The sequence below is a fragment of the Tauraco erythrolophus genome, chromosome 15 (assembly GCF_009769465.1).
Source record: "Tauraco erythrolophus isolate bTauEry1 chromosome 15, bTauEry1.pri, whole genome shotgun sequence".
In the NCBI taxonomy this organism is placed as follows: domain Eukaryota; kingdom Metazoa; phylum Chordata; class Aves; order Musophagiformes; family Musophagidae; genus Tauraco; species Tauraco erythrolophus.
Genome location: NC_141479.1, coordinates 17,856,120 through 17,882,283, shown reverse-complemented (window position 1 = coordinate 17,882,283; position 26,164 = coordinate 17,856,120). Strand labels below are relative to the sequence as shown.

The 26,164-nt window shown below is 42.8% G+C and overlaps 1 protein-coding gene across 2 annotated transcripts in view; it reads right to left on the bottom strand.

The window, feature by feature from the left end:
* The window catches only part of CMIP (c-Maf inducing protein), a 132,821-nt gene that overhangs the window by 25,425 nt on the left and 81,232 nt on the right, over positions 1–26,164 (bottom strand). For both annotated transcript variants that reach the window (XM_086620789.1, XM_086620788.1), the window contains exons 3-8: positions 26,039–26,089; positions 8,764–8,925; positions 7,534–7,575; positions 4,611–4,673; positions 3,811–3,891; positions 290–393 (exon numbers count right to left, since the gene is read on the bottom strand). In XM_086620789.1, coding sequence (XP_086476915.1) covers positions 290–393; positions 3,811–3,891; positions 4,611–4,673; positions 7,534–7,575; positions 8,764–8,925; positions 26,039–26,089 — 503 coding nt within the window. The remainder of the gene's footprint in view (positions 1–289; positions 394–3,810; positions 3,892–4,610; positions 4,674–7,533; positions 7,576–8,763; positions 8,926–26,038; positions 26,090–26,164) is intronic.

The following is a 26,164-nucleotide window of genomic DNA, read 5'->3' as shown; positions in this document are numbered from 1 at the left end:
CTACACCTATAAAAAGAATGTACATACAGCAAAGTCCACTTGCTTCCAGCATCTGACTAGGGAGAAAACTCTGGCCATATTTGAGAATTAGTTAAAAAAACCAAAAAATAAACAGAAAACGTCGGCAACATTGCCTCATGGACCCTTCTGATTTATTTGCTGTTTGCCAGTACCAAAAAGCACCAGCTACTCTTAACAGCCAGTAAAGAGACGAGCAGGGCTGGGAGAAGTAACACAGCAAAGCATGTACACAGGACTGGAAACACACCATAAATTAAATGTAACTAACCTATGAATAAACTTCTTCACCACCTCCATTCCAGCATTCAGCTCATTCAAAGCCAGAATATACTCCTGAGTAAACAGCCGCAACCGAGGACACTTCCCAAAATCCTGTCCAAAAAGGAGAGACTCAGTGAAGACGGTGAAACATGCCTGCAATGTACATCAAAACCGTGGGTTTTCAAAAGAAATCAACTCAAACACAACTGAATTCACTTTGCTATTATGCTGACAGCTTCAAGAGCACAGTAGCACTGCATGCTGAAGTAATGTTCTTCCCACTAATAATGACACGCTTTCCAGTTGTCCTTTCCCCCATACCCACCTTGAAACAAAAGACATGTTTAATGAAGAAAAAAAAAAAATCCTACCTTCACTTACATTTCTTTCGTACACTTCACTTTATAGCTTTCATTTTGAAATGCATTTTTTATTGTTTTGCATTTTTGTTTCCACTCATAACTGCAGTTTTTTAGAAATGCAGCTCAAAAATAATTTTTTAATTCCATGTTTGGCATCGTATCTGTTCTGGTTTTAGAGAAAATATTTTTGATATGCGATCAATAAGCGGTCAAGTATAAAACCAGAGATCAGCTCTTTATCCAGGGATTTTACTCCAGCTACAATGTGAATTTGACAGGTGAGCTCAACAGATACTTGCTTTAAATCCTGCAGTAGGAAATGCACCTGCTAACTGAAATCCTGCATCTCCTCACATCACCTGATATTTTTAGATGTGAAAGGAGTAAAATCTGCTGTCTGCTGAGTGTTATTCCACAGCACATTTCTTCACATTTACACAGGTGTAACCTTATTACACAGGTGTTACAGAACTACAAAGCTAAATTTCCAAGTGGTGAAGGAGGCCTACTGAGGACAAACCAGCCCTCCCAGTTATCCCTCAAGCAGCTGGCTGGGGAAGAAGAGTAATTCTAAAAAAATAAATGGCAACAGAAATCTTAAAGAAATGCCACGAGCTGTAATGAACTGGTGGTCTGTAAAAGGGAAGATACACTCCCACAGCACTGAAACCTTCTGTTACTTATTTTGGTTTCAGGTACTTCTATAGCACAACCTATATTAACATCTCATAGGTTTTACAGCTAGAGAAAGTAATCAAAAATGTGAATACAATCCTCGGCAGAAAGACATCTCCTTCAAGTCTAAGTGTCACTCTTTGCTAGTGCTGAATGGCCACCTGGTAACTTCACCCAGCAAGGAGACTGTGGGTGATTCCACAGTTGGTATTACAATTAGAATCATTAAACTTCTAACAACTCCTTCAGGCAGGTGCCAATACACTTGGTTCAAGGGCATGAGACTGTCTGTGCTTTGTGTGTCATTTGGTGCCATTTAATTTCATGAACACTCCTTGCAAGATAGCTTTTGCAGTTGCAATTTATTTATTAAATTTTTCAACCTGTGTAGGTATCCTAACTGAAGGGAGAATGGAAGTCCAAGAGATCACAAAGAAGATGTCATTGCTGACTGCTCTAAAATAAAATATCTCTCTAAATATAATATGATGCCCTGCCACCATATCAGGTACGAACAATACACACTATCAATATTGTTGGCCAGGTTGGATGAGGCCCTGAGCAACCTGATCTAGTTGGAGATATCCCTGTTCCTTGCAGGGGGGTTGGACTAGATGACCTTTGAAGGTCCCTTCCAGCCCTAACGATTCTAAGATTCTATGATTCTATGAAAAAACCCCCACTCTCAAACAATAGTGCTTATATTCAAACATTTGGGCTGAGCCTTTAAACAGCTGAAATCCAAAGGTACTGAGACGTTGCCCCGAACAACTCAGCCTATAATAGTCTCCAGTCCTGCATGTAACTGCATTCTGTCCTCATTTTATAGGTGGGAAACTGCGGAACAAAACTTGTTGTGAACTTATCAAAGATCACAGAGCAAATTAGCAGCAAAGGTGAGAACAGACAGCTAGGTCTCCTGCTCTAAGCACACCGAATCGCGTGGGGCCTCCTAAGGTTATGAAGTTTACTGCCAACAGCACTGTCCCCCGAAAGGATAACTTTATTTATACGCACACACACACAGATGTTCTCTAAAAGACTATTCAGTACAGAAGTCCCTGGAGAGCTGTAAAGTGCTCAAATCCACTCCAATTAATATATGGCACTGTAAATTCTCTGACTACACACTGCGGTACAGGCATGTTGATTTTCAATCTGCAAATGTTAAGTATGGTAAATATACCCAATTCTCTGAAGCTAACCAAATACAAGCATTACACTATGCATTTAGATTTTATTTGAGACCCCTCAAGAGCTCTGGATGCTTTAAAAAAATTACTCCGGAATCCAAGAATAACATTTACAGAATACTTCATTGAACACTACAGAATATTCAAAAATGTTTACATGTCTGCGCAGTGCAGGCACAGAGCCAGGAACACGACCTTTTTGCCATCTTGGGCTTTCTACCTAGTTCTGTAAACTCAAGGAGTTAAAAACTAATACCGTTGTAAAAATAAGAAACATGAACTGTTTTCTACTGGGTTCATGCTATACACAGCAGGACAGTGGATGGTCTCTAAAACTGTATCAGTTAGTGGAAAGAGGTTGATTGTGTAGCTGCAGAGGTACAAGATCCATCCTTGAGATCACAGCCAAGTCAACTGCCTGAAATATTTTATTTTTTTTATTTGTTACTCTTTGCCACAGCACTGCACTGTGTAGTAAAATTTCTTTATGTAACTTAAAAACCATGGCAGGAAATTTAATATGCCACAAAGGATGGAGGGCTGGTAAACACCCAGACTTCTCTCAGGAAAGGAATACGGATCATGTAAGAGTATCTTCAGAGTTGGGGTGGTGGGAGGACGCAAATCTGGTGTATTGGGTGGAGAGAGCAAAGCTGGCAGGGCAGTCTCCTAGCATTTATTTCAATCACTAGCAAGGAATTGATCAGCAATGAGAGAAGAGAGAAAGCCCAGGAGAGAACAACCATAAAATGACAGAGTAGACGATTCCTGGAACGAGGAGGAAGAAGAACAGCAGAAAAGGATAAGTAAATTGAGGAAACCTAGGTAAGAACTCATTGGGCATGAGGCTAAAGAAAAATGAGAATCCAGAGAGCTTGGGGTGTCTGAAAGAAAAAATGTTGAGGGCCTCAGCTCAAAACCAACAAAGTCCCTATTCTGATTTTGTTATTTAATTAATTTTAAACCATTATAACTACAAGAATGGCATGGAGGGGATAAATAAGAGCCAAGAACCAGGTGGGAAAGACCTGGAGCCGCATACTCTGGCACTGCTGCCAAAAGAAACGTTCCTCGAATCATGGTTTTGCTTAGATGCTTTTTAAAGTCCCACTGAATGCTTATGATTTCTGCATTTATAAAGCAAGACACAATTGCATGTAGCATTCACAGTCTGGGGGGTAAGATTTAGATATCACAGTGCTTTGTTCACTATGGGCAATAGGGCAGCTGCTAATTACAAAAAGTATCACAGTAAAACTTTTCCAAAGCGTCTAAGTTCCTGTAACACGTGCACTCACCATGTTGTGTTTGAGAATCCTCTGTACCACTGGGGTGAACACTTCTATGACAACCATGGACCGCGGGCGCTCTCGGCAGTGCTGTAACAAGCAACAAGTCATTTTGTGAGCTGCAGAAATTATGAAGATGGCTTCACACCCCACGCATGGATTACCCTAAGATTAATTAAATCCAAGGGCTAACTTAATTTCTTCTGAGATTAGGGTGCTCATAACACTGCTCTCTCCTATGGATTTGCTGGCATCTAATAGAAGATTACCATGGGAGCTTAGGAACTCAAAGAGTTCCTTCCCCTACTGCGTATTCTTCACAAAACTCACTGGAATGTAGTATTTTTGAGACTTGTACACCTTTTGTCAAATTTGGTTGAAACTTGTCAGCAGTTTTAAAAGTAAAGAGGTTGGATACAAAAAGATATGTAGAGGCAGGCAGTGTCATGGCACAAACCTCCCTTCCTTGGAATCCAGGCTAAAAACCTGAGGTGGATCTTGGAGGGTTCCAACAAGTCAATCTCCCATCACAGGCTAAAACACACCATCATAATGTATCACTTAGAGCCATTTAGATTGGGAAGGACCTTTGGAGGTCATTTGGTCCAATCCCCACTTAAGGCAGGGCCAATTTTGAAGATACATCATCCTTCTCCGTTTCAGTTCTGAAGAGGAAAAGTCCGTAATGTGCCCACTTCTGATCAATTTGGGCATGAGGTAGGGAGTTAAAGAAAAAAATCAACCACTCTCTCAAAGAACTACACTCATACACAACTATGAGATTTCAGAAAGCAAAGCTGTTCTGATACCTTGCAGAAGAATTCACAGAGGTCAGGAGGAGGATGGTTGTTTTCCAGCAAAGGTGCAATTGCCTTTGAAAAAGAAAGAGAGAAAAAAAATTAATTACAGGACTACAACTCAAGTAAGCATTTTGCAGGGAAGTATTTTCCTTGGGGAAAAAAAAAAAGCTCACTTTTAAATACGAAGGACAAAATCATCAATAGAGAAATTAGAGGTGGGCTGTGTGTTTATTTTACATGTAAGATCAAGCACATCTCTGCTATGAATCCTCTGGAAAATGTTGCTTTTAACTACACCAGTATAAATACATAAAACATGGCAAAGTAGTACAATTTTCATAATGGTTTAAATGAAAACAGGAGCAGACAAATTGTTTTAGGATGTAATACAGCAAGGATGAATCTGGCTCACTGTTTTCGTTGTAACATCTCCATATAAGAAAAAATTGAAAAACACCATACACAGACACACACACTCCCTTTATGAAAGAGTTCAAGCCCTTTTTGTGAGAAATAATTCACTAAAAGTAGCATAGCACTGTTCTTACCCTGGAGGACGCTATTCATCAAAATGAGGCATCTAACTTTGTGAAAGTTGAGCTCAACCATTCCTTCTTGGCTGCTACACAAACCAATGTGCTTATGCTCAGTAAATACGTTAGAGGTTATACACCTGCCACTGAGGGTGTAACGAACTTATGTTGTTACTTCCTTTGTAAATTAGAAAATGGTACCAGAACAATGTATTCTCTCTATGTGATGGTGCCTTCGGGCTTTTCCAGTCTTGAGCTAAAGGGATTCCCAGTACCCATTTAAAAGTAAGACTCTAAACACAGCAGCTAGGACATTTTGTATTAAGCAACTGAACACCAGATATTTTATCTGGATGGCACCTAGAGTTTTACTAAGGCAGCCTGCTTTGTTTTTTGCCCTCCCTCTTGTCTCCTTAAGGATTTCAGCCCCGGAGAGTCTACTTGCAATGACTGTTTCACAATAGACACTTTCACATACAAACCAGCCAAGATTAAAGTGAATTTTAACAATGAAACCCAAGCACATCTGCAAAGATCTGTTTTGGTTACACAAACCATTTGTGAAGTCTGTGTTCGTTATCGTGTGCCATTCTTCTGCAACTGCTCACTTTTCCTCTGGTGGTGGTCCAGCAAGTGGACCGATGGAGAACAGGACACTATTCAGTGAGACTAGAATATTCTCACTCCCCATCAAACACCTGAGCTAAAGATCTTCCTAGACTCCATCTTTTGGAGTGTTTGCTGCAGGACCTGCCAAACTCAGGAGCCACGTATTGCAAAATCGCCAAGTGTTTATACCTGCCCGGTAACTGTCAGCATCGCTGCATCAGAGGTGTAACTGGTTGGCTGTCATCCTAAGAAAAATGAGCTTTATTATTTCAGCCCAGTCCTTACCGAATGTGGGGAATAACCCCAACAGACACTGTCAAGCAGGTCATGGCTCTGCTTGTGCAGCCAGCGTGGAGGAGTGACAGCACGAACGTGCCCTCTGTTTTCCTTACGTGCGCTGCGCTTAAAAGCAGCAACTTACTGTCTCGCGTTGCCCAGTTATGGCAACGTGTGCTTCCCCTTCCTTAGCAGGAAGGGATCCGTTGTAATATCCATCTGTTCCAGCACCATCTAGAGAAGGAAAGCTGGTTCCATCTGCACAGCAAATCACTGTGTACTTTTAAGATACTACATAAATACACAGTATTAGCAATACTTCCTAAGAATAGCACAGGTTAGCTGTGTAACGGCAGTGAGCTCCGAATGCCCAGAAACTGCCATACCCTTAGTGGTTCGGGCACAACCTACAGAAGGGCAGGACTTGAACTGAAGAAGCCATCACCCAGAATTGCTGGCTGAAAGGACCTTCAGAGGCCACCTGGTCCAACTTTCCCTGCTCACAGCATGGCTATCTTACATCTGTTTTTTTAAAAAATCCTTTCCCCAAAACAACCAGTTGTAACTGGAGGCCTGAATTATCCTTGGCACTAGAGTAAAATGAAAGCTATAGCAGATCTTAAAGAAAAGTAAATGCCACTTTGGAAACTTATCTGTGACTGATTCCAGCTAAAATGGTATCTGAAGCAACAGTTCAGCACAATTCACACCTACTGACAGCTACATGCCACCTTGTCATTTTGCAGAAAGAGTCACGGAGATGTGATATGATGAGGTGGTGGTGAGGTTCTAGATTAGATTACTGGGAAAATCTCCTGGAAATGGCCAGTGACAGAAATCAAATTACGGTGATGGGGAACCGAGTTCCACCTCTCTGATAAATCGTTGAGATTTTGTATTTTGTGGCACAAGGAAGAGAGCTGCCATTGGATTCACTCTATTTCTATGTCGAAATAAACTCGACCTATGCAAAAGAAATAAGTTGAAGAGAATGTTTTCATAAATCAAGTAAGCAAGGGGTTAAACTGCAGTGACACATACACACATCCACACTTACCAAAACAATCGCTTGCTCACATACCATCAGCAATGGAGACATTCTGTATATGGCAGCATTAGCCTCTCAGGAAACTACTAAGCCTAAGGGTTTTATAGGGCACATCTGGAAATAATGTTTTTTGACTATTTAAAGTATGTATATAGATATGCCCATTGCACTGTGCAGCCTAGTAAGGAGGCCATTTTGGGAGACGATTAACCCTCAACACGCTGCACTGTTTTATGTAAGTTGACAAGGAAACTTTACTGCTACTCATCTACGAAACAAGAAAAGAGGAATGACAAAACCACACAAAAACCAGTAGAACAAATGGGTTTGATCCTGCCCAAGTTCACCAGATCTGGCGTAAACACTTCCATATTTGCCGCACTTCACGGGAGCAGAGGCAAGCATTTACAGAAGCGTTACCAAACAATACAAATTTGTCCTCAGACTTCAACAGAAAGATACTCACCACAATAATGCTCTCGTGGTCTTGAGTGGTTAAGTTGTTGTTCTGAAAGAGTTGAACAGAAGAAATAAATGAGCAAAGAGTACTCTGAGTTGGCACATCAGCATACACAGTCCTCTTAGCTACCACCAGGCACAAGCAGAAAGGCTCAAGACTACCATTGCTTATTTTCAGAACAGAATTAATTGAATTAAAATCACTCTCTTAAAGAAGTTGGTATACTATTTGCTATGAAGGGTTGTGCAAGCTTCTACTCCCTCAGCACATTCAGATTCAAGCCACACTAGCCATGAAAGCTGAGCATACAAACACCAAGATGCCCGAGTAGATCTCAATCAACTGGAAAATTAAAGCCAGCGATATGTTTCTTAAAAATGTTTTCTTAAGACAGGCTGTATGTATCTACAAAAATTAACAAAAGGATTGTTGTGGTGTTGTATACCATTTGTTGGTAGTAAACTAACTGCTGCGGTCTTCCTGAAATTCCTTCTTCAAACATAGAACCAGTAAAGGCCAATAAATTTACGGGAAGTCACCTATGCTACCATCTATGCAAAAGAGTTGGCGTTTGGCTTTCTCAGCAGCATGATCCATTCAGAGCTTACAAAGTTGTGAGTTGCTACAATCTTTGCCTTCTGCAAGAAAAATAGCTAGCAACTTTTTTGCTCATTGCAAATCTTTGCATATCAGAACTAAAACATTAAAAACCTGCTTGGCATTACATTTCCTGTCCATGAAAAGTTAACTATTTGAAATAGATGCTATGTGAGGAGGATAGATACCTCTGAAGAAGTAAAATATTTTTCTTTGACAGAAATGGTAATAAAAAAATGGCTGCACAATGAATTTATTGGTGTATACATATTGCTATAAGAATTATCGGTCATGGAAACAAAGCCAATGGAATAGAAGTCAAGGGGAGTTTTACCACTCACTTGCAATAAGACATGAATCGCACTCATAATAAATTTACCATAAATAATCAACAACAACAAAAGCCTCAAGAGAAACATGTTTTGTTTTGTTTCTAGAAATCTACCTAATATGGGTCAAATACTCCTTCCCAGCAAGTACAAATTCCACTCAAGACAGCAGAAGTCACGAGCAGACTCAAAGGCAGAATTTTGACAGCCCAAGTTAAAATAAAACCCACCCACCAACTTTTAACTGTTTTTCTCTCATCTAAATGTGGAAATGTGGAAGTGTCTCGCAGGAGCACTACTGAGGTCTTACCTCTGAGAGCAGTTTTGAGACAATCTCCAGTGGTGCTTGGTGAATGGAGTCATCCTGAAGCGGAGACGTCAGCGCCATGTCCACCAGCGTCCTGATCTCCTTCAACACCACCTCCCAGCGGCTGGGGTTACTGAGCACCTTCTTGTACTTGTAAATCTTTTTCTGCAAGAAAAATGAAAGGGTCACACTGACACCACCATAAACTCCTTGAAAAAAATCGACTGGATACGTGCCTCCTACATGCAACCATCAAGTGGGCTGCTTTGTATTTTCAGTTTTGTCTTTTCTGTTTGTCGAAATGCTGTATTTAAAACACTTAAATGGAAAAGAAAATCTCGTACGTCTAAATCAATTTCTTTTGTGGAAGTAATGAAAAACTGTGACTCCATTTTTACTTTAAAATAAGGTTTTCAAACTCCAGAGTACCTTTCTTTCCATCACCTCCTCTTGCAAATACCTTATTCCTCAGGCTAATAACAGATACCTGCTATTACACTGTTTCCAAACCTGTAGGTTCTTTTTAAGGGAGTTATAATTAAGAAAGTGGGGGGGAGAGAGAGGTCATCAAAACATCATTCTACAGACACTTTATTCTACATTGCTAATTGGCGAATTCACATTCAGAATGAATTAAAATCTATTTTATCAAAGTGAAGAATTCCAGTAGACCCACAGGCTTTTTTGTCCTGTCTTAAAGGATTCTAGAAAGTCATGTTGTCACCCTCCAATTGTAACAGAAACTAACTTGCGAAGTCTCCAAGTCTTCCATGCAACAGCATTTCCACTCTCAAGAAAAGCATTCCAGACTGCCTAATCCTACCTGCCCCAGCCCTCTGCATGCCCCTGCACTACTTATGGCTGTGCCCAAGCTACTCCACTGATTGCCTTGTCCATAAACCAGCTGGATAAGCAAAAGACAATTCTTACCTCCTTGGCAGCCATGTTGCCACAAACGACTGGAACAGAGGCTGTTTATTATAAATAGTATTCTTTAGAGAAAACCCACCCTCCCAAATTCCCGGAGGTGGCTCGATGAAACTCTAGAAGTTCAAGGAACCGATGACGAGCATCAAAACGCCACTCCCAAGGACAACATGAAGCACACACTAGGACCAGGAGAGGCTTGACAAAGTGAGCAATGCTGGAGGCAGCGCGCGGCCACGGAGCTGCCAGGGAAGGAGTTGTGCTGGCTGGTGGAGAGCAATCACCAGGATAGCACAGCAGCGTTTTGCTCAGTTCACATGCCCTTCCGCTCCTCTCTGTGCACGAATCTGCTCCTCTGGTTGAAAAGTCTGGATACATTCTCAGGTTTATTAAACAACACAAGCTGGGCACTTCTCTGTTTACATGAAAACATCAGTGTTTTGCACTAAAAACGGATCTTGCATTCCTCGGTTGCATTTCCAGGGAAACCACAAAAACTCCCCACCTTGTGCAGCTTGCAGATTCAGCTGCACAGTTCAGGCTATATACATCGTCAGTGCAATCTAGGCAGTGGACCTGGCAAAGGGTCGGTCTGCTTTGGTTTGTTCTGCTTTGCAGCTACATGGCATTTCCCCCTCCACTCGCACAGGGCAGCCCCTGCAGGGACCATCTGAACAGGCTGGCTCTGCTGATCAGCCGCTTCCTTCCCACCGTGGCAGCAGATCGACCACTCAACAGAAACCACAGTCACCTCTGTACCCCACCCGAGACATGGGAGAACAGAACAATACAGAAAAATACAGACTTCAGATGCCTTGGGTTTGTCAACACTGTTAGAGGGGGGGAGAAGAGGGTGACACTGGGATGACATGTGAAGGCTGATAAAGCAATCTAATTATCTTTTTAATTAAATTCATGTGAGTACAAAAGCACGCTGGCAGTAGTTCGCGTTTTCAGTGCATTTTAAGCCATCGAAAAGCTAAAGGAACATAAAAACACACGCTGCGGACACTACCCAACGTGTTTGGGATTTCAGAACTGAGCAAAAATCGTCGTACTTCTGAGCTCCTTGGGGCAGAGAGGGTCCACCGGCGTTCCTAAGCTACCAGCACTACTTTTAACATCACTGATTTCTTGGACTCTTCAGGAAACTTGAATCATAGAGTTTCATTTCTCTTATTCATGTAGTGCCTTTTTTTAGGGTCTTTTTGTTAGACCAACTCCAGCGCTAAATAAAATCTAAACTTCAAAGCCAAACAGCCAGCTTTGTAACTTGAAGCAACTCCTTTCTGACTAATTGAAGACACTAAACAAAGCTAGCTCCACAGATACTTTTTCCATGCTGAAATTTATTCCTTGGTCCTGTACTATGAAGAAAGCAAATTCAAAGCAGAATTCAAAGCTGGATAAAAAGTGGGGGGAGCAGGAAAAGCTAGACCACTGGATTACTGTACCCCTGCCTGCAACGGGCTGCCTCTTACTCGCGTGAGTTAAAACGCGATTTTGGAGAGCGGCTCCTTCAGTCTCAGTGACAGCTGCTGAAGGAAACCCTCTTGCCCAACAGGACGCTGCTCAGACAACCCTACCACAAACATCTTTCTTCCGCTGTCAAACCCACTCCTGCTTGGGGAGAGGGAGGAGCAAGGGACATTTCCTTTCCCTTTTAGAGATGCTCATTAAAAATTAAAATTCTGAGGATGCTGACGTACATAAGAGAAAAGACAGCAGGAGCTGTGCTCCCTGCTGTGCAAGAGAGACCTACAAAAGCTGCTGCTCAGACCAGGCAGACAGTGACTCCAAGGAATATCAGAGGACAGCCACCTTCGCAGACACTTCAAGCCTGCTGCAAGCAGAAAATCCAAATTTATCAGTCTCTGCGTCACGTTCTCAGCACAAAGGGTTGCGCCGCACTGATATCCTGAGCTGTAATCTGCAAGCGACATTACAGAAGTCTTGAATGATGGTGGGAAAGCAGCAGAAAATAAATAAATAAATAGAGGAGCCATCCCCAAGAGGGTTGAACTCTGCTATCCTGAACCTTTGCCCATGGTTACGCTGCTGTTTTTCTCAGCGGAATGCTTTTCACTGTTGAGCGCCTTGCTGAAAGCCTCAATTAAAGCTTGAAACCTATCAGTCGGTTACAGAAGCAATTTGCTGTGTATCAGCAAGCACTTAGCCAACACTGAGCCATCTGCTCTATTCTACCTGCGCTGACTCCAGAGGAAGGAGAAAAGATCGCTCACGAACTTAAAAGCAAAGGTGCCTGGTAAAGAGACCCGTATCGGAGAACAGGCACATCAACACGTGCGAGGAGTTCGTTCCCCCTGGATGTAGGTGTAAAACATGCCTTCAGTTGCCGAAAATACTCTCACAACATTCATCATTAACAGTGTGTACAAGAAAAATACTGGGGTGGGAATCCAGTCTCACTGGGATTTCACTAAAAGCAGCAGCTCCTGCGACAATTTATGTGAGCGAAAATAACACATGCCAACTTGGAATTTGACCCTCCTAGTTACTGACCAGCCAGAACCACACGGCTAGCGTCATTCCAAAAATCTTGCTATGCTGACTTTAAAAGCAAAACCACTGAATTTAATAAGTACCCAGAAGAAGGAGCATGGGGAATAAGTGACACTGACAGGGCATCCTTCATTCTCAAATCACTGTAATTAATTAAGTCTTACAGAAACCCAAAGACCTAAGTCTCAATCTTCTTTCAGAGGAGGAGAAATTGAAGTCCACATGTGAAAAATTAATTTTCCAGTGTTATTAAGCAAGCAAATGTGACAAAAATGTGTAAGCAGTGGTTTCTCCCATCAGTGCTCAAAAGCTCCTGAACACTGCTGTGAACAGAAAGTTCAGGAGAGCCTAGGAAACGTTCAGGTTTTTTTAAGTAACATGTTCATGTGTTTTTCTATCCCATCACGGCCTCATCCTGTAGCCCTTGCTCACATACCGCTTCCTTGGGCGAGAACGATAATACTGATGGAGTTGGTATCTAAGAAAAATGGACTCTAATGCACAGAACTGGAAGGCATGGAACAATTGCCTTTTCAGTCCTTTCATGTCAGGAACATCTCAAAGCAGCCAGCACACCTGATTCAAAAAGGGCAAGATGAAACTAGCCTTCTTGATGACCAAATTTCATCCCTGCTTTGCTACTGGTGGCCAGGAAACGTTCTGTACTCTTGGGAACCTGTCTTTCCGTCAGCAAACACTACCTTCATTCCATTAAAAAAAATTAATTGCCAACCCTAACTCAGAATAGCCTGTTAAATTCTAGCTCTCTCCTCTTCAGCCCTTTCCCGCGCAACAGCACGCAACTAATCGCTACTTCGTTGGAGAAGCTAGAGCTACAGCAGGAACGGACGCCGACTTTGAGGGCTGCATGTGCCAGCAATTGTTTATTTCTTGCTGAGCAACGAGGGCAGTTCCAGGGAAAGGGAAAAGGTCAACCTCCCGCACAGAGGTCCTCCCCAGCTCATTGTGGGGATGGCTGAGCCAAGCTAGTGTTACAGTTTAATGTTGACGGCGCTTACGTGAAATGGAGGTGGCTCTTGCTAGACGCGAAGGTACAGGGGAAAAAAGAACATTGAGAGCAGACATCGGAATGGTTCTCTCCACTGCAGCAGAACATTTTGTTAAAATGCTGCATAACAAGAAACGGGAAGAGTTGCTTGTGATGTTGAACACACAGGTTTGGCTTGTCCTACAAAGCCCAGGAGCTGTACCGTGTATTCTTGAGCACCACCTGCTGGCATTTTGTCTATTAACTTGCTACCTTCATGAAAACAAGGACAGCATCACATCCCCAGAACTCAGCTAGATCCATATTCTGCTTTTAACACCAGCAGGCATCGCTTACTTCACAGTATTCTGAAAAATACCTAAAGATAACTTGTTGCTAACAGAAGTTTCTCTGATAGCCAGAAATGCGCTTAAATCACCAAGTGGATCTACTGAAAGCCTCTGAACTAAGGTCCTACCTGCAACATTTACCAATATGAAGAAAAAACCCACAACTTATCTGCAAAGACTGAGTCTATAAAAAGTCCCATTGCAGGCAAAGGGCTGGGGACGAGACAAGACTATAGAAACTTTTCCAAACTGGAGACTTCAGACTGCTCATGCTGCAACACCAAACTCTTTACAACCTTCTGAAGGTTTTGCACAGAAAAACTAACGTGCAGCTCTCTAAAATAGCTGCAAAACAGAAGCAGTAAACTTTTGCACTATAAAACGTTCTCAGGTTAAGGTATTTTCTGCATTCTTCATCTTGACCAGTATTAAATGTTCATGAAGCGCATCAGCTTCTCTGCTTCGGTTGCTTCTCGGAATGCAATCACCTCGGTCGAGACTCACTTGCCCACAAGCTCCTTGCCACCACAGGCCAGAGAACTTTTAGGGAAACGTTATAAGCTACACACTTCCTTATTCTCACTCAGGTAAGGTCTAAATAACACTTCCTTTTTGCCCATTCATATAAAAAAGATCCTGACAAAATCGCCATTATTTATTGCACTGAGATTGGCACCCATGAATCTATGCCTTAAATAAACACATCAAGTGACAGTCTCTGCCCTGAGCAGCTCACGGTCTTGATGATTAAAGGCAAGAAAGAGAAATAGAGCAAGAAAACTGAGGTGATTTCCTTGAGGTCATATGGCAAGTCTAGACCAGAGCAGAACCGAGGTCATCTGATTCTTAGGCCTTCATGCTAATCGCTAGATCGTGGTGGCCCTCAGTAAAAGCACCACCGCGTGCACTGGGGCCACAGCAAGCAAGCTGACTGTTGCCATCCTCTTGCTGTGCTTCCCATCGCAACATCTTCCCCTATCCTTTTTTTCAGTCTACATGCATTCACCTGTTTTTTTTGCCCGCCCGTGTCTATCACCTTGCTCCAGACCCCAGCTAATCCAGGCATGAACCCCCGAACGCTCAGATCAGCACTGTTTCAAAGCTGGCAGAGTTCATCAGGTTCAGCAAGTGCTGACGTGGGTTCAGTTGTTACTGATACACAAACTGGAACTTCCCACAGGCGCAGAGTTTGTCCTTTGCTCAGCTACCACTGGGACAGTACCACTGCAAAGTAAAAGAATGCTGAAATAAACAAGATTTTAAAAGGACGAAACACGGACAAGATGCATTTCTGCTGGGACCAAGAGAAGTGCCAAGTGGAAGCGGGACCAGGGGGCTCACACAGCAGCCTCCTCACACACCTCCCAGCATGACACTGGGCAGCTGCAACATTAATGCACTGAAGAACTTGCTCCCGAAGAGTATTATATATCTATATATATATAGATAGATATATCTCCACTTCCTTTGCACACAGCTGTCACCTGACTGACCATCCTTCTGGGCTTCTGCTCTCCGATGAGGTCAAGACTACTGCGAAGATACCCTTCAGCAACAAGGGGAGATGAGAGGATGAAAAAAGAAGGATATTCTATCCAAGGGAAAAAAGAAAACTAAAAACACTGGGCAAGCAGGTCTTAAATTTATGGGCTCCACTGAAGACAAACCTGTATGCAAATCCAGTGCATGTACCTTCAAAAACTGAAAGCAACTCAAAAATTGTGGCTTCCTTCCAGCCCCCTAAGCAGGGCAGGAAGAGGTCATCTTTGGTTAACCTTTCCACTACCGAGCAGAGAATCTGGGCTGTTTTTGCTGGTGTCTTGCCTTTCTCCCAAACCCCTGCATACAGCCCGTGGTCACTACGAGGCAGGAACGCAGCTGGCGGATCCAAGCCCAGCTCTCCTCACGCCGCGCATTCGAGATGCCGTTGCCCCAGCTACAAGAACGCAAAAGGCCAACTGTGGCTCCAGCTGCGCTTTGCATGGGCGAATGCGGTTACTATCGTAATCAGACCTGTCCACAGGGGAGACGTTTTTTGGCACGACCGACTTCAATGCATTCCCTGAAACCCTCCATCCCTGCTTCCATTTCCTTTTGGCAAACACTCCCATTCTTCAGGCCCCAGTTCCAGCACCAGCTTTACACTTCAGGTTGGCAAAACATCAGCTTTCATCCTGCACACAGCAACTGCTGTTCCGTATTTTTCGTATCGGAGCCAAGCCGGGGTTTGTTTTTAACGTTGCTTTGGCTATGCGGAATTTCACTATGACTGCAGATAGGTTTCCAGCAGAAGCACAAGCCACTCCTTACTTGCAAAAAGTGTTGGTAGAGACACAGTTGCGATCTTGGGTTGCAAATCCCATGTAACATCTCCCCAAAAGAAGATATATTTTAAAATTTGTTGTCCATGGGTGTTTGAGCGTTGTGGTTTGTTGTTTTTTTTTTTTTTTTAAGCAAAAGTCACACGACATCTCTCTCTTCTGATCTTGGGCAGAAGGAAAAACATCAACAGCTTCTTCAATACGGCTGAACAACACAGTTGTTCCACATGTACAGGAAAGATCTACCCTAACTGCAGGCTGCTGGGGTTTAAAAGCCCTCCTGAGTTGCTTTAAAATCTTATGCAGAATGAGTAAGAAAAACCTTCACATTGAGGTTGCTGGACTCATGGAATTAAGGCAGGAGCCAGACACCCTGCTTGATGTACAGCACTTTAACAGCCTCTGACTCATCATCAGAGGGAAGGTTTCAAACATGTTTAGGCACAACTACATCCTCCTCTTGCAGGACCTCGCTGCTGCCTGCTGCAGCATTTTTGGCCCTTTTCTCCAGAGCAGCAAATGCTCAACACGGACACTGTCTGGACGTTGGGATCTCAGTGTTCTGGCACAACCCACAGTTTCCAGAGAGGGGCGAGTCTGACATGCTCTTGTATTTGAGATTATGCGGTATGAGCTGGAGTCAGCAAAATCATGTTCCATTTAAATAAAAAAAAAAAAAAAAAAGCAGTATACTAGATGAAAAGCAGGAGTATGTGTACCATATACACTCCACATCTTCCAAAACCTTCAGCGGACTAACTGCATTGCAGTGCATGGAGGGAAAAAATAGTATTAAATAAATAAACTAGAGCAGGCACTGTACGACTGTGGAGTTTAGCGTGCATCCAACAGAAAGCAGAAGACACAAGGCACTGTGACATTAACTGCCACCTAGGTGCGGTCCTTGCTGTGTGCTTCTCTCTGCAGCGACCTACCATTACTGACTGCACGACAGAACGTCTCTGGCATCAGGCTGAACTGATCCAGGTTCCAAATACCTTTACATTCATGCACTTTATATTCCACACATGATGGCTGTCTCTGTGGAGCCTAGTCCTTGACATCCACCAGCTCTCAGCCTGTGGTGGGAATAAATGACTTTGCCACTGCAGAGAAGAGAGAGTGTGCAGGAAAAAAAAAAACACAAAAAAACAAAAAACGAAACAAGCACAATCTTATCGTCATTGCACTTTGACCAGGACTGCCAAAGAAAAAGCTGTGTGCAAGGCCACCATGGAAAATAGCCAGGCAGCATACCTGCTGTGCAGAAACCCCCCCACTCTGACACTGCACCCTTCTGATCCCACTCAGGCATGAGAGCACTGGTCATCACCAGGAAAACAGGATGCTGCCTCATCTGCAAGGCTGCAAAACATATGCCAGTAATTTCAGGCACGTAAGAACTCTGATCAGAAGAGCTTGCCACCTGAGAAACCACCTCAAATTGGGATTAAGTAGCTACTATCGCTACACACTGTAGTAACTCTTAACAAAAGATAATCTCTGAAAGAGAATCCACTCCCCTTCTATTTTCTGGGAAACGCCAGTAAGCTTAGGTAGCACTGAGTAGCACACAAAGCAATTACTTCTTCCCAGATATGCAAATCGGATTAAAAAGACACGTCATCCCTTTCCCTTGCTACTCTCCACTGCTAGCAGTGGGCACCCTCGGCTTCTCCTGCCCTCCTCCCCTCTCGCTAGTCAGCAAAACCTTCCAAATGCACTTTTACCCACCTGTTTCACTTTCTCCTCCTTGGCAAATGCTCTATTTTGCTGAGTTTCTGGCACTTCAACACCATAAATGGCTTTGAAATTGGCTTCTCTCTCTTGTGCACCTGCATCATCAATGTCGTCAGCAAGAGAGATGTGCACGGCTCGAGGAACATGTTTGTGTTGGAAAGCTGCTGCAGAGCCTTAGGGAAAGCACAGATACTGGATACTGATGTGATGCTCGCAAGCATCTTAAAAGGACTTCGGAAAAGCAGGGTATTTCTGCCTTCGGATTACTGGGCTTTGGAGCTCTGAATTTCCCAGTTTCTCACAGGGAGATACCAGATTTCAGAGCAGCATTTGCATCTGAAACAGTCCCATCACTCTGCTGCATGTTTTTATCCCACATCTTATTGGGCCACATCAGCACCAAACCCCAAACCTCCTGCAACTCCTTAGCCTACCAAAATGCCACTGAATCTCTGCAATTTGCTTGTTTTCTCTCTCCTTTGTACAAATGCTCTGTGTGTGCAAGACTGAATCAAGTTTCGCAGCGCTCAGTTTTCTGATCCCAAGGCTGGCTTCCTCGCAGACCATCAGAGACCACTGGGGTGCTACCGAAACCACTGCCCCTCTCGCGTTCAGAGGGGGCTGATGCAAAAAAGTCACTTACAACAACCCCATTGTCCTTGATGGATCTTGCCTCTGGTGACACAGCCTAATCCAGTATTCCCATCTTAAATATTACAGCAAAGAGCATCAGAGACCAGGCTATGGTAAATAGTTGTGATGCAATGGCTTCTGAATGAAGACAGGGGAATAAAGGGCATACTTTTACTAACATTGTTTTCTGATACTTTTTTTCTAATTTTGAAACAATCACTATTCTGTGAAAAAGAGACAAGGAGGTGCGACAGAGAAGCTGAATGCGTGACTTGGAGCAAGACCTGGGGCAGATGATACAGGCTGTGACACTTGCAACACGCTGTTTCAGGGTTTTTTTTGTGGATATTAGCAGCAGTTTCATAATCCTCTAATATATTATATATATTATGATGAACTCAACACACTAACTATATTGGAAGAAATAAACTTACGGATAAAACTGTACAAGAAAGCAAAGAGATACTTAAAACACAACCTAGATCCCCTTTGCTCCTTCAGACTTACATAGGTCTGACACCGAGAGTCCTCTTAACATCCATAATGCAGAACTGAGCCCCAAGACAGCAGCTTAACAAGGCACTTAGCATGTGTCAACTCCCAGTTAGGCTTTCACACCCAAAGCTTTGTGCGAGGAGGATAATTACACTCCTGGGAAAGACTACCAGTCTCGTCCTGTCTTCATAAGAGATCTCCTAAAACCAGATTTTTCTGCAGCCAAGAATCAGAACGAGAAGCTAATTTTGGTGCAGCTCTATGTTATGACAGCTATGGAGGAGAAGTTGTAATTTGGTGAAACCAGTGGTCACCATGACCTGGAAGTTCTGAATTGCAAAGACTTAGTCATAAGGTCAGCCCTGGAATAACACAGAGGAACAATTCACCAGGACAAGAACCAAGGATCCCTCTTGGCCAGAAGTTCAGCATTCCTGAGAAGCAACATACTCCAGCAATTGTATTCTCTCCAGAGCCGAGACGCAAGTACACAATAACAAGCTGACCTGTTTATTCAGCTGTTTTTGACACCCCTCTATCTTCAAATCTAATATTAGTTTGAATAGGATAGCATCCAAGCCTAGAGGGGAAAATTTAGAGCTGGTCATGACTTAGCTAAAGTAAGATAGAAAATAACTATCTAGTTTCTACTCGGATTTCACCAGTAGGCCATTAACTGGCTGGAGTTCTGTCTCCTCCAAAAAAGCCTGTTTTGGCAATGCAGGAGGCAGCTACGGGTATACAAACCATGCGTGTGTACGGCGGGATGAGGGCTGAGCAGCTCAGAGCAGCGGCTCAGATCCAGGCTGGCATCTCAGCATGCTGCCGAGAGCCTCTTTCCGTTGGACAAAATGACAAAGTGCTGCACTGACATTAAACCGATTCGTGTTAAACCAGCACAGACAGTCATCAGCTGCTGCAGACGTACCTTATGGGAGAAACCTGCTCCAACGCCCCCAGAAAGAGCAAGGTATTTCCCTAATCCAACGGCAGTGAAAGTTTAAAAAAAAAAACCCTAACCACTCTACCTGTTCCTGTTCTTAAAACATCACCAGTGATTCATTAAAAAATAAAAGAAAAAACTTTCTGTCTAGATCCAGTTCTGTCAACATCTTGTCTGTTTTTCATCTATTCATTTCCACTTCCCAAATTGAGATCAATGCCTTTTTGCTGCAACAGCACAGTTACCTCTAGCAAACTGAGATCTATCTCAGAAACAGAAAACAAGGTCAAGGTTTTTCAAGTGACTTCTGATAACAGATGGCCTAAGACTGATCAAACTCACGCAGGAAAATGAGGGAACCAATGGAATTCACGTGCTCACAAAGATGTCTTAAGCCAAAAAAAAAGAGAAAAGAAAAAAGAAATCCTCCACAAAAAAAAAGTGGGAAAAAGTGGTACGGGAGAATACTTGTACTTATGGCCTGCCTTTTATCCATCAAAGCAAGAAACTTGCTCCTCCAAAACTTGTGTGCTGTCAAAGTCAACAAGGCTTTCAAAGCCCTGAGGCTTTGAAAGGCCAAACTTAATTCCACAGCTTAGGTTCCCATCAAGATATTATTGACTCTTACACAGACACAAAAGGAAAAAATAAAGAAGAAAAAAAACAACAACAAAAAAACCACATTGGCCTAATTGTATCACAGTTATTACTGGTTTCACCTCAAAATAACAGAAAACGTGAACTTCTGTGCTCTGTGAATGTACCTTGGGTTTTCAGCTAAAGAAAGCAAAGAAATAGCCAAGACAATTACAGTTGCATGTGCCATGTAACCACCAAAGAGAGGGTCTGAAGTCCAGGAATTACCACTCCAAAGAACTGCTGAGCTCTTCAAATAATACTCTTACTATGCAGCACAGTACAGGGCTACTGAATTGCCACGGGGTATCAAAGCTTCCTCTCTCAGATCACAAACTAGGTGATTACATACAAATGACAGACATGGGCCTTTTTAACCATAACTAGAGTGATTTTTTTTCCTGATCTCATAGTTTTAAGGCATGATTTTACTAACATTTAAGACTATAAATTTCTTTAATGTCATCATTTAAATTCTATATAAACCCCACTCCTGTATCAGCACTATTTTTAATCATTACCATGGTGACAACACCGTAAAGGTGCTTTACACAAGGAAGGCTTTACCACACTCTCGAGAACAGTTTCTCTCAACTTAATTTTTTGCAGTTATAAAGCCCAGAAAAATAACTCCCTCTGAACTTTCATTGTTAGATACAAAAACTGATACTCACCCACAGCTATTGTATAAAAAATATTTGGTACTAAGGGACAAGGAATTCATAACCTGGACACAGTAAAGACCAGAGAGCCTCCTGTCATTCAGGTCAAGTGCGACAATCAGTCCCTTTGCAATTAATAAGACTGCTTGTGCATGGAAGTATCTTCTTCCTTGAAGATACAGACACAACAATCCCTGTGAGAACCAGGGAAGTATTAATCCAAAATTAAAGCTTTGAACGAAGGCCAACATTACTTGGTTTAGCATTCAACGCAAAACATTTGCAAATCCCAAATGACAGCATCGTTTCCCAGTTCATGGGAATCAAAACATGGTGTCTATGTAGAAAATGACTTTTCAAACAAAGGTAATGTGATTGTTGACTGCAAGTCAGGCGTGCATACGCGTGGTGGGCTGCACAAGCACGAGCACAGACAGCAAGATGAAAGAGATGACTGCTCTGCTCCGCTCAGCACTTGTGAGACCACACGTGAGTTCTGGGCCTAGTTTGGGTCTTCACAGCTTGGCTGTACAGGCTCTTAGCAACCTCGTACAACTGCAAAGTACACCCTGCATTGAGTGAGGAAAAGGACGTTGTGGGTGGGGAGAGGACCGGATGATGTTCAAAGGTCCCTTCCAACCTTAACAATTATACACTTAAACACATTGGCACTGTCCCTGCTAACAGATGGATAAAATCCATAACCAGGCAGTGCTACTCATTAGGAGATAGCCAAGGACTGGTCAACAGCATCAGTAGGAAAGACAAGGTATAGGCAAGCTTTTCTAGAAGATCCAGGTCAGAGGCACACAAAGCTCGGCTTGAGTCACGCTTCACTGCAGACCTAGCTGTTCTTTCCACATTGTGTCAATTCAGGACATTCCCCCAAAGGCCCTCAACTAACATGTTTCACTGCTGCATCACTCAGCTAACTAGAAAACACGAGCAACCCACATCCTACAATGAGGGCGGTGTTCAGAGTTTACTATCAAGAACGCTAAAAAAACGCAGCATGCCCTGTGTAACCTTTAGGTGTATTCCCCCAACAAACGTAAATCCATATCCATACTCAGTATCACAAGAGAAGACCTAAACACCTCCACAGAAGACCTCACTGATGTCTTTTTTTAACTCAAGTACAACACGGTACTAAATAGTCAAGCAGGTCTTTTAATGACTAATACTTCAATCATGTGGCGTAGTAGGGCTCAACGTTTTCTACAGAAGATCATACCTGTATGTGCTCAGCACTACAGAAACACACAGAAAGCTCTTAGCCTAAAGACAGCAAGATATAAACAAGCAACAAAGTAGATGCATGCTGTCTGGGAAAATGCCAAGGGTACATATTTGCTTATTTGTGTGTGTCTCAGAATTACTAGTCACAGTTCCCCTCAAAGCCACGCTTAGCTCTATTCATCCCCTACAGAAGTGGCTGGCTGCGACCATATCTAGCCTAGATCCAGAAAGGGCAATGAACTGCATGTGTTATTCTTTCTTGTATATTCACAGAGAGTGTTGTTATCTTTATTGATACTCTGTTATGACTTATCAGCTTCCAAATACCAAAGATTACGTATCATGGTTTCAATCCAACCTCCTTGGTTGAAAGGAACGTTCCTTACACAAAGGAGTAATGATTTCTTTCTGTTTGAGGATCTGGACGATTGTTAACACGTTCTGTTTATTCTCTGCACAAAGATAGTTTGGCTTAGCTATAACCCGAAGGAAATCAGGATTTCTAAAAATAGGCTGAGGTGGCCAATAATCCTTTAGAAGTTGTGATACACACTGATATCCAGATTAAATGAGGAATTATGAGTAACCCTTAGTGGGAGGGTTTGAAATGGAAAACCCAAAGAGAAAATGACTACATAAGGAACAGTCTGTGCCCACATCCATGCTCTCTTCAATGAGCACACTATCCAAGGAGAAAGACGCATCTAAAAAGCTGCGTAAGCGTCTTGACAGCCACTCAGTTGGATGACACATAAAACCTCTTGGAGCTGGATCTAAAACATGGATAATTATGTGTTTGGCTTTCTTTTATTTCTGTTTATCTGTAGCATCTCTTTTATTATTCTCTGGGCTGAAGAAATAAATTATTCTTGATTTTTATTTCAATGTTTGTCTCTAGAACAAAATTATTTCCAAGGTGCTAGCTGGCAAATCGCATTTCCACAGTGTGTTAATCCTTAAAGCTCCCCAAAATAAAAGCTCTCTCACAGACCTTAGCACCTTCATACAAGACCGAAGGATAACCAGTATGTGCCGGAACCTAAAGAGCTTCCCCAAATATTTAACAACACAGCTATTCGCTGAGCCTATCCATTCTCCAGGTAGCTCGGATTACATGCAGCATCTGACTCTCAAGGCTTGAAGCCCAGGAAAAGGGGCCAGAAGGATACTGACAGAATATGAATCTGCTTCCACAACTGTAACTTAATTATTCGTGTTTTAAGATCTAGGCAGGCAATCCCCACTGCTGGAAACTCTCAGAATATCAGTTTGCCATCTGTAAAATCAGTTCCTCCAGGGAAGGGGAGGGCAGGGGAGGTGAAGGTCTCCTGCTCCACCTACACCTAGTGTGGGCTCTGGGTTCAGCTGGACCCCATAAATGCTTCCACTACATGAGTATGAACAATAGCAAGCAATAGCAACCTCATCTCTGTTGAACATTTTCCCCCAAATAACTGCTTCGGCTATCTGCACCGGTTTGCATCTGTGTTCTACATGCCCACAGAAATGTTTTGACCTATTATTTGTAAGACCACTGGACAAATATATCATTCATCAGCACAACCACCCAATTATAATACAGCTGCGGTGATCTCTCTGCCAGCTGGTGCTTTGTGTAAACGACCCATTCCAGAAGAATAAGCTTCCTGTTTTTTTGTGGGTTCCCTCACTACCTGCTTAATCATCACACCGTACAAATTATGGAGTGAGATGAACCTTGGCACCTGGCTCTTAGAGTCATAGGCGGTGGTGCTAGTAAAGTGATAAACTTCACTAAGGTAGACCATGTACCTGCACTCCTCCACTCTTCTTCTAGATACACTGCTTGTCTCGCCTCTTAGTTCTGTTGTGATCTCACTTAAACCTACCAAATATCAACCGAAGTGAAGAGCAGAAAGTTACCGGGTTCTCCTCCTCTGAACTATTTAGCAACAAAACCCATCAAAACTATCTACATTTTAGCAAAAAGGAATTTGTTAGTGTGAAGTACCTGGGCAGTGACTAAACCCTGTCACTGTTCTTATGGGAAAAAGCTACTTGCTATTCTTGGTAACGGGAAGGTCTTTCAAATCTAGATAATGTATCACTTGTTTTTCAGAAACGAACTTAATGGAGGTGGGGAGGGAAGCAAGGAAGCAAAAATAAATTCTACTTTGCAACAAGTTAAATTACTCAGAGTTTCCCAAAATGAGAGGCTTGGTCAGAAGCATTGGAAAGTTTAAGAAATACTCCTTTAAAAATAACTCCCACAGAGCAAAGCTCCCTCTCCGTGACTGCAAGGCATGTGAGCAAGCCAGGTTATTCTGTCTAGGCTTTTTTTTTTTCTTCCATAATTTAATTGATGGGGTGGGTGGTGGTGGGGCCAGGTTGCATCTTTAACGCTCCTTACTTTTTTTCCCCAGAGTTGCACCTCCAACCCCGACTCTCCCTGCAGGAGCAAAGTGGGCACATGCCACCAGCACACTGGTACCACAGCCATACTGACTAGGGGCAAGGTACGAAATCAAATTCCACCATCGTTTCGGTCCATGCTTTCTCTGATCACACCTGCCTGCCAAAGCAGAAGGGAAAATAACGGCCACATGGAGATACTGCCTCTGCATGCTTTAAGCTTTTTGTTATCCTCAGGAGTTGCAAAGGAAGCAAGACTGGCTAGGCATTGTGTTAATGATACTGTCAAGAGGCCAAAATAAAGTGCCACACCACAGCCCAGCCTTCTGCTATCAGCACTGCTGTCCCACGCTCATTTAGGCAATCAGGGTAACAGGCTGGAGAATACACCAGTGGTCTGGAAAAGGAGATCTTGACACTTGGCTCTTACTGATAAGAACCTGGATCTGCTCAGAATATGATTCTGCCAGACGCTGGTTGCTACACAAAGCACACCAATACCATAGTTTTGCCACACAGCTATTTTGCAACTATCAAACACACCTACAACAAAACCAGTTTGGTGGGAAGGACCTCCTTGTATTTTCACATGTGGTTGCTGTCAGCAGTCTGAAATCTTGATAAGCCACACAACCAACCTGGCTGACTTCACTGAAACTCTGTCAAAGACAAGTCCTGAGCTGAAGAGCTACTGCTTGTGTTTCCCCCCACACGACAGGAGAGGACAACCATATTCAGCATCTGGCCAAAACTTATTTCCAGCTTCATCAAAGGTCCATACAGATTCCATCCAAAGGTCAGCAGCTACAGTTTTCAATGAGGAATGTGCTGCTTTTGAGAGACAATGCTGTCACTGTGACCCACTTCCCCTACTCAGGGCAATCAGTCCATTGTTCCCACTGAAAACGAGAAAGGGCTCAAGACCTCTGAAATGGAAACTGCCTTTAAATCCAAATCATCCTAAAGCATAGACACAGACTGATGCATAACAGATTGAAGCTACTAATTAGCTACTACTAATATACAACTCTAAAAGACACCCTTTCTCCCTAGTTTCTCAGAAAAAGAAAGAAACAAACAAAAAATCCAAGTATCCCAAGAGCCCAGATCTGACTGCAGTCATTCTGTAACATATTACACATATTACACTTCATAGTACAAAACCAAAACCATCCCACCTCTGTACCGCTTAAACGCGGATTTACTGGCTGTCTACTTTTTGAAGCCAATCACACCTTGATAAAGCTGGGCTATGTAACAAGTTAAATTGTCCATGGCATTCACGATATGAACAAGTTGAAACTGCATAAATGTTCTGATTTAGGGTTTCTGTAAGACTATCCATTCAGGGCTCTGACAATGAAGGAATAGGGAATGTTAGAAAGTATTCTTAGAGGCAGACAAGGAAGACAGTTAAGTGCAGAACTTACCTTCCACTGCAAAGAATGGAACCACTGATCCCTCAGGTAACTGTTTGCAGCCTGCAATAAACAAAAGTTACAAACAGAATCATTAGTTTCTACCAGTGTTTCAGATCACCCAGCCAAAACTAAGCA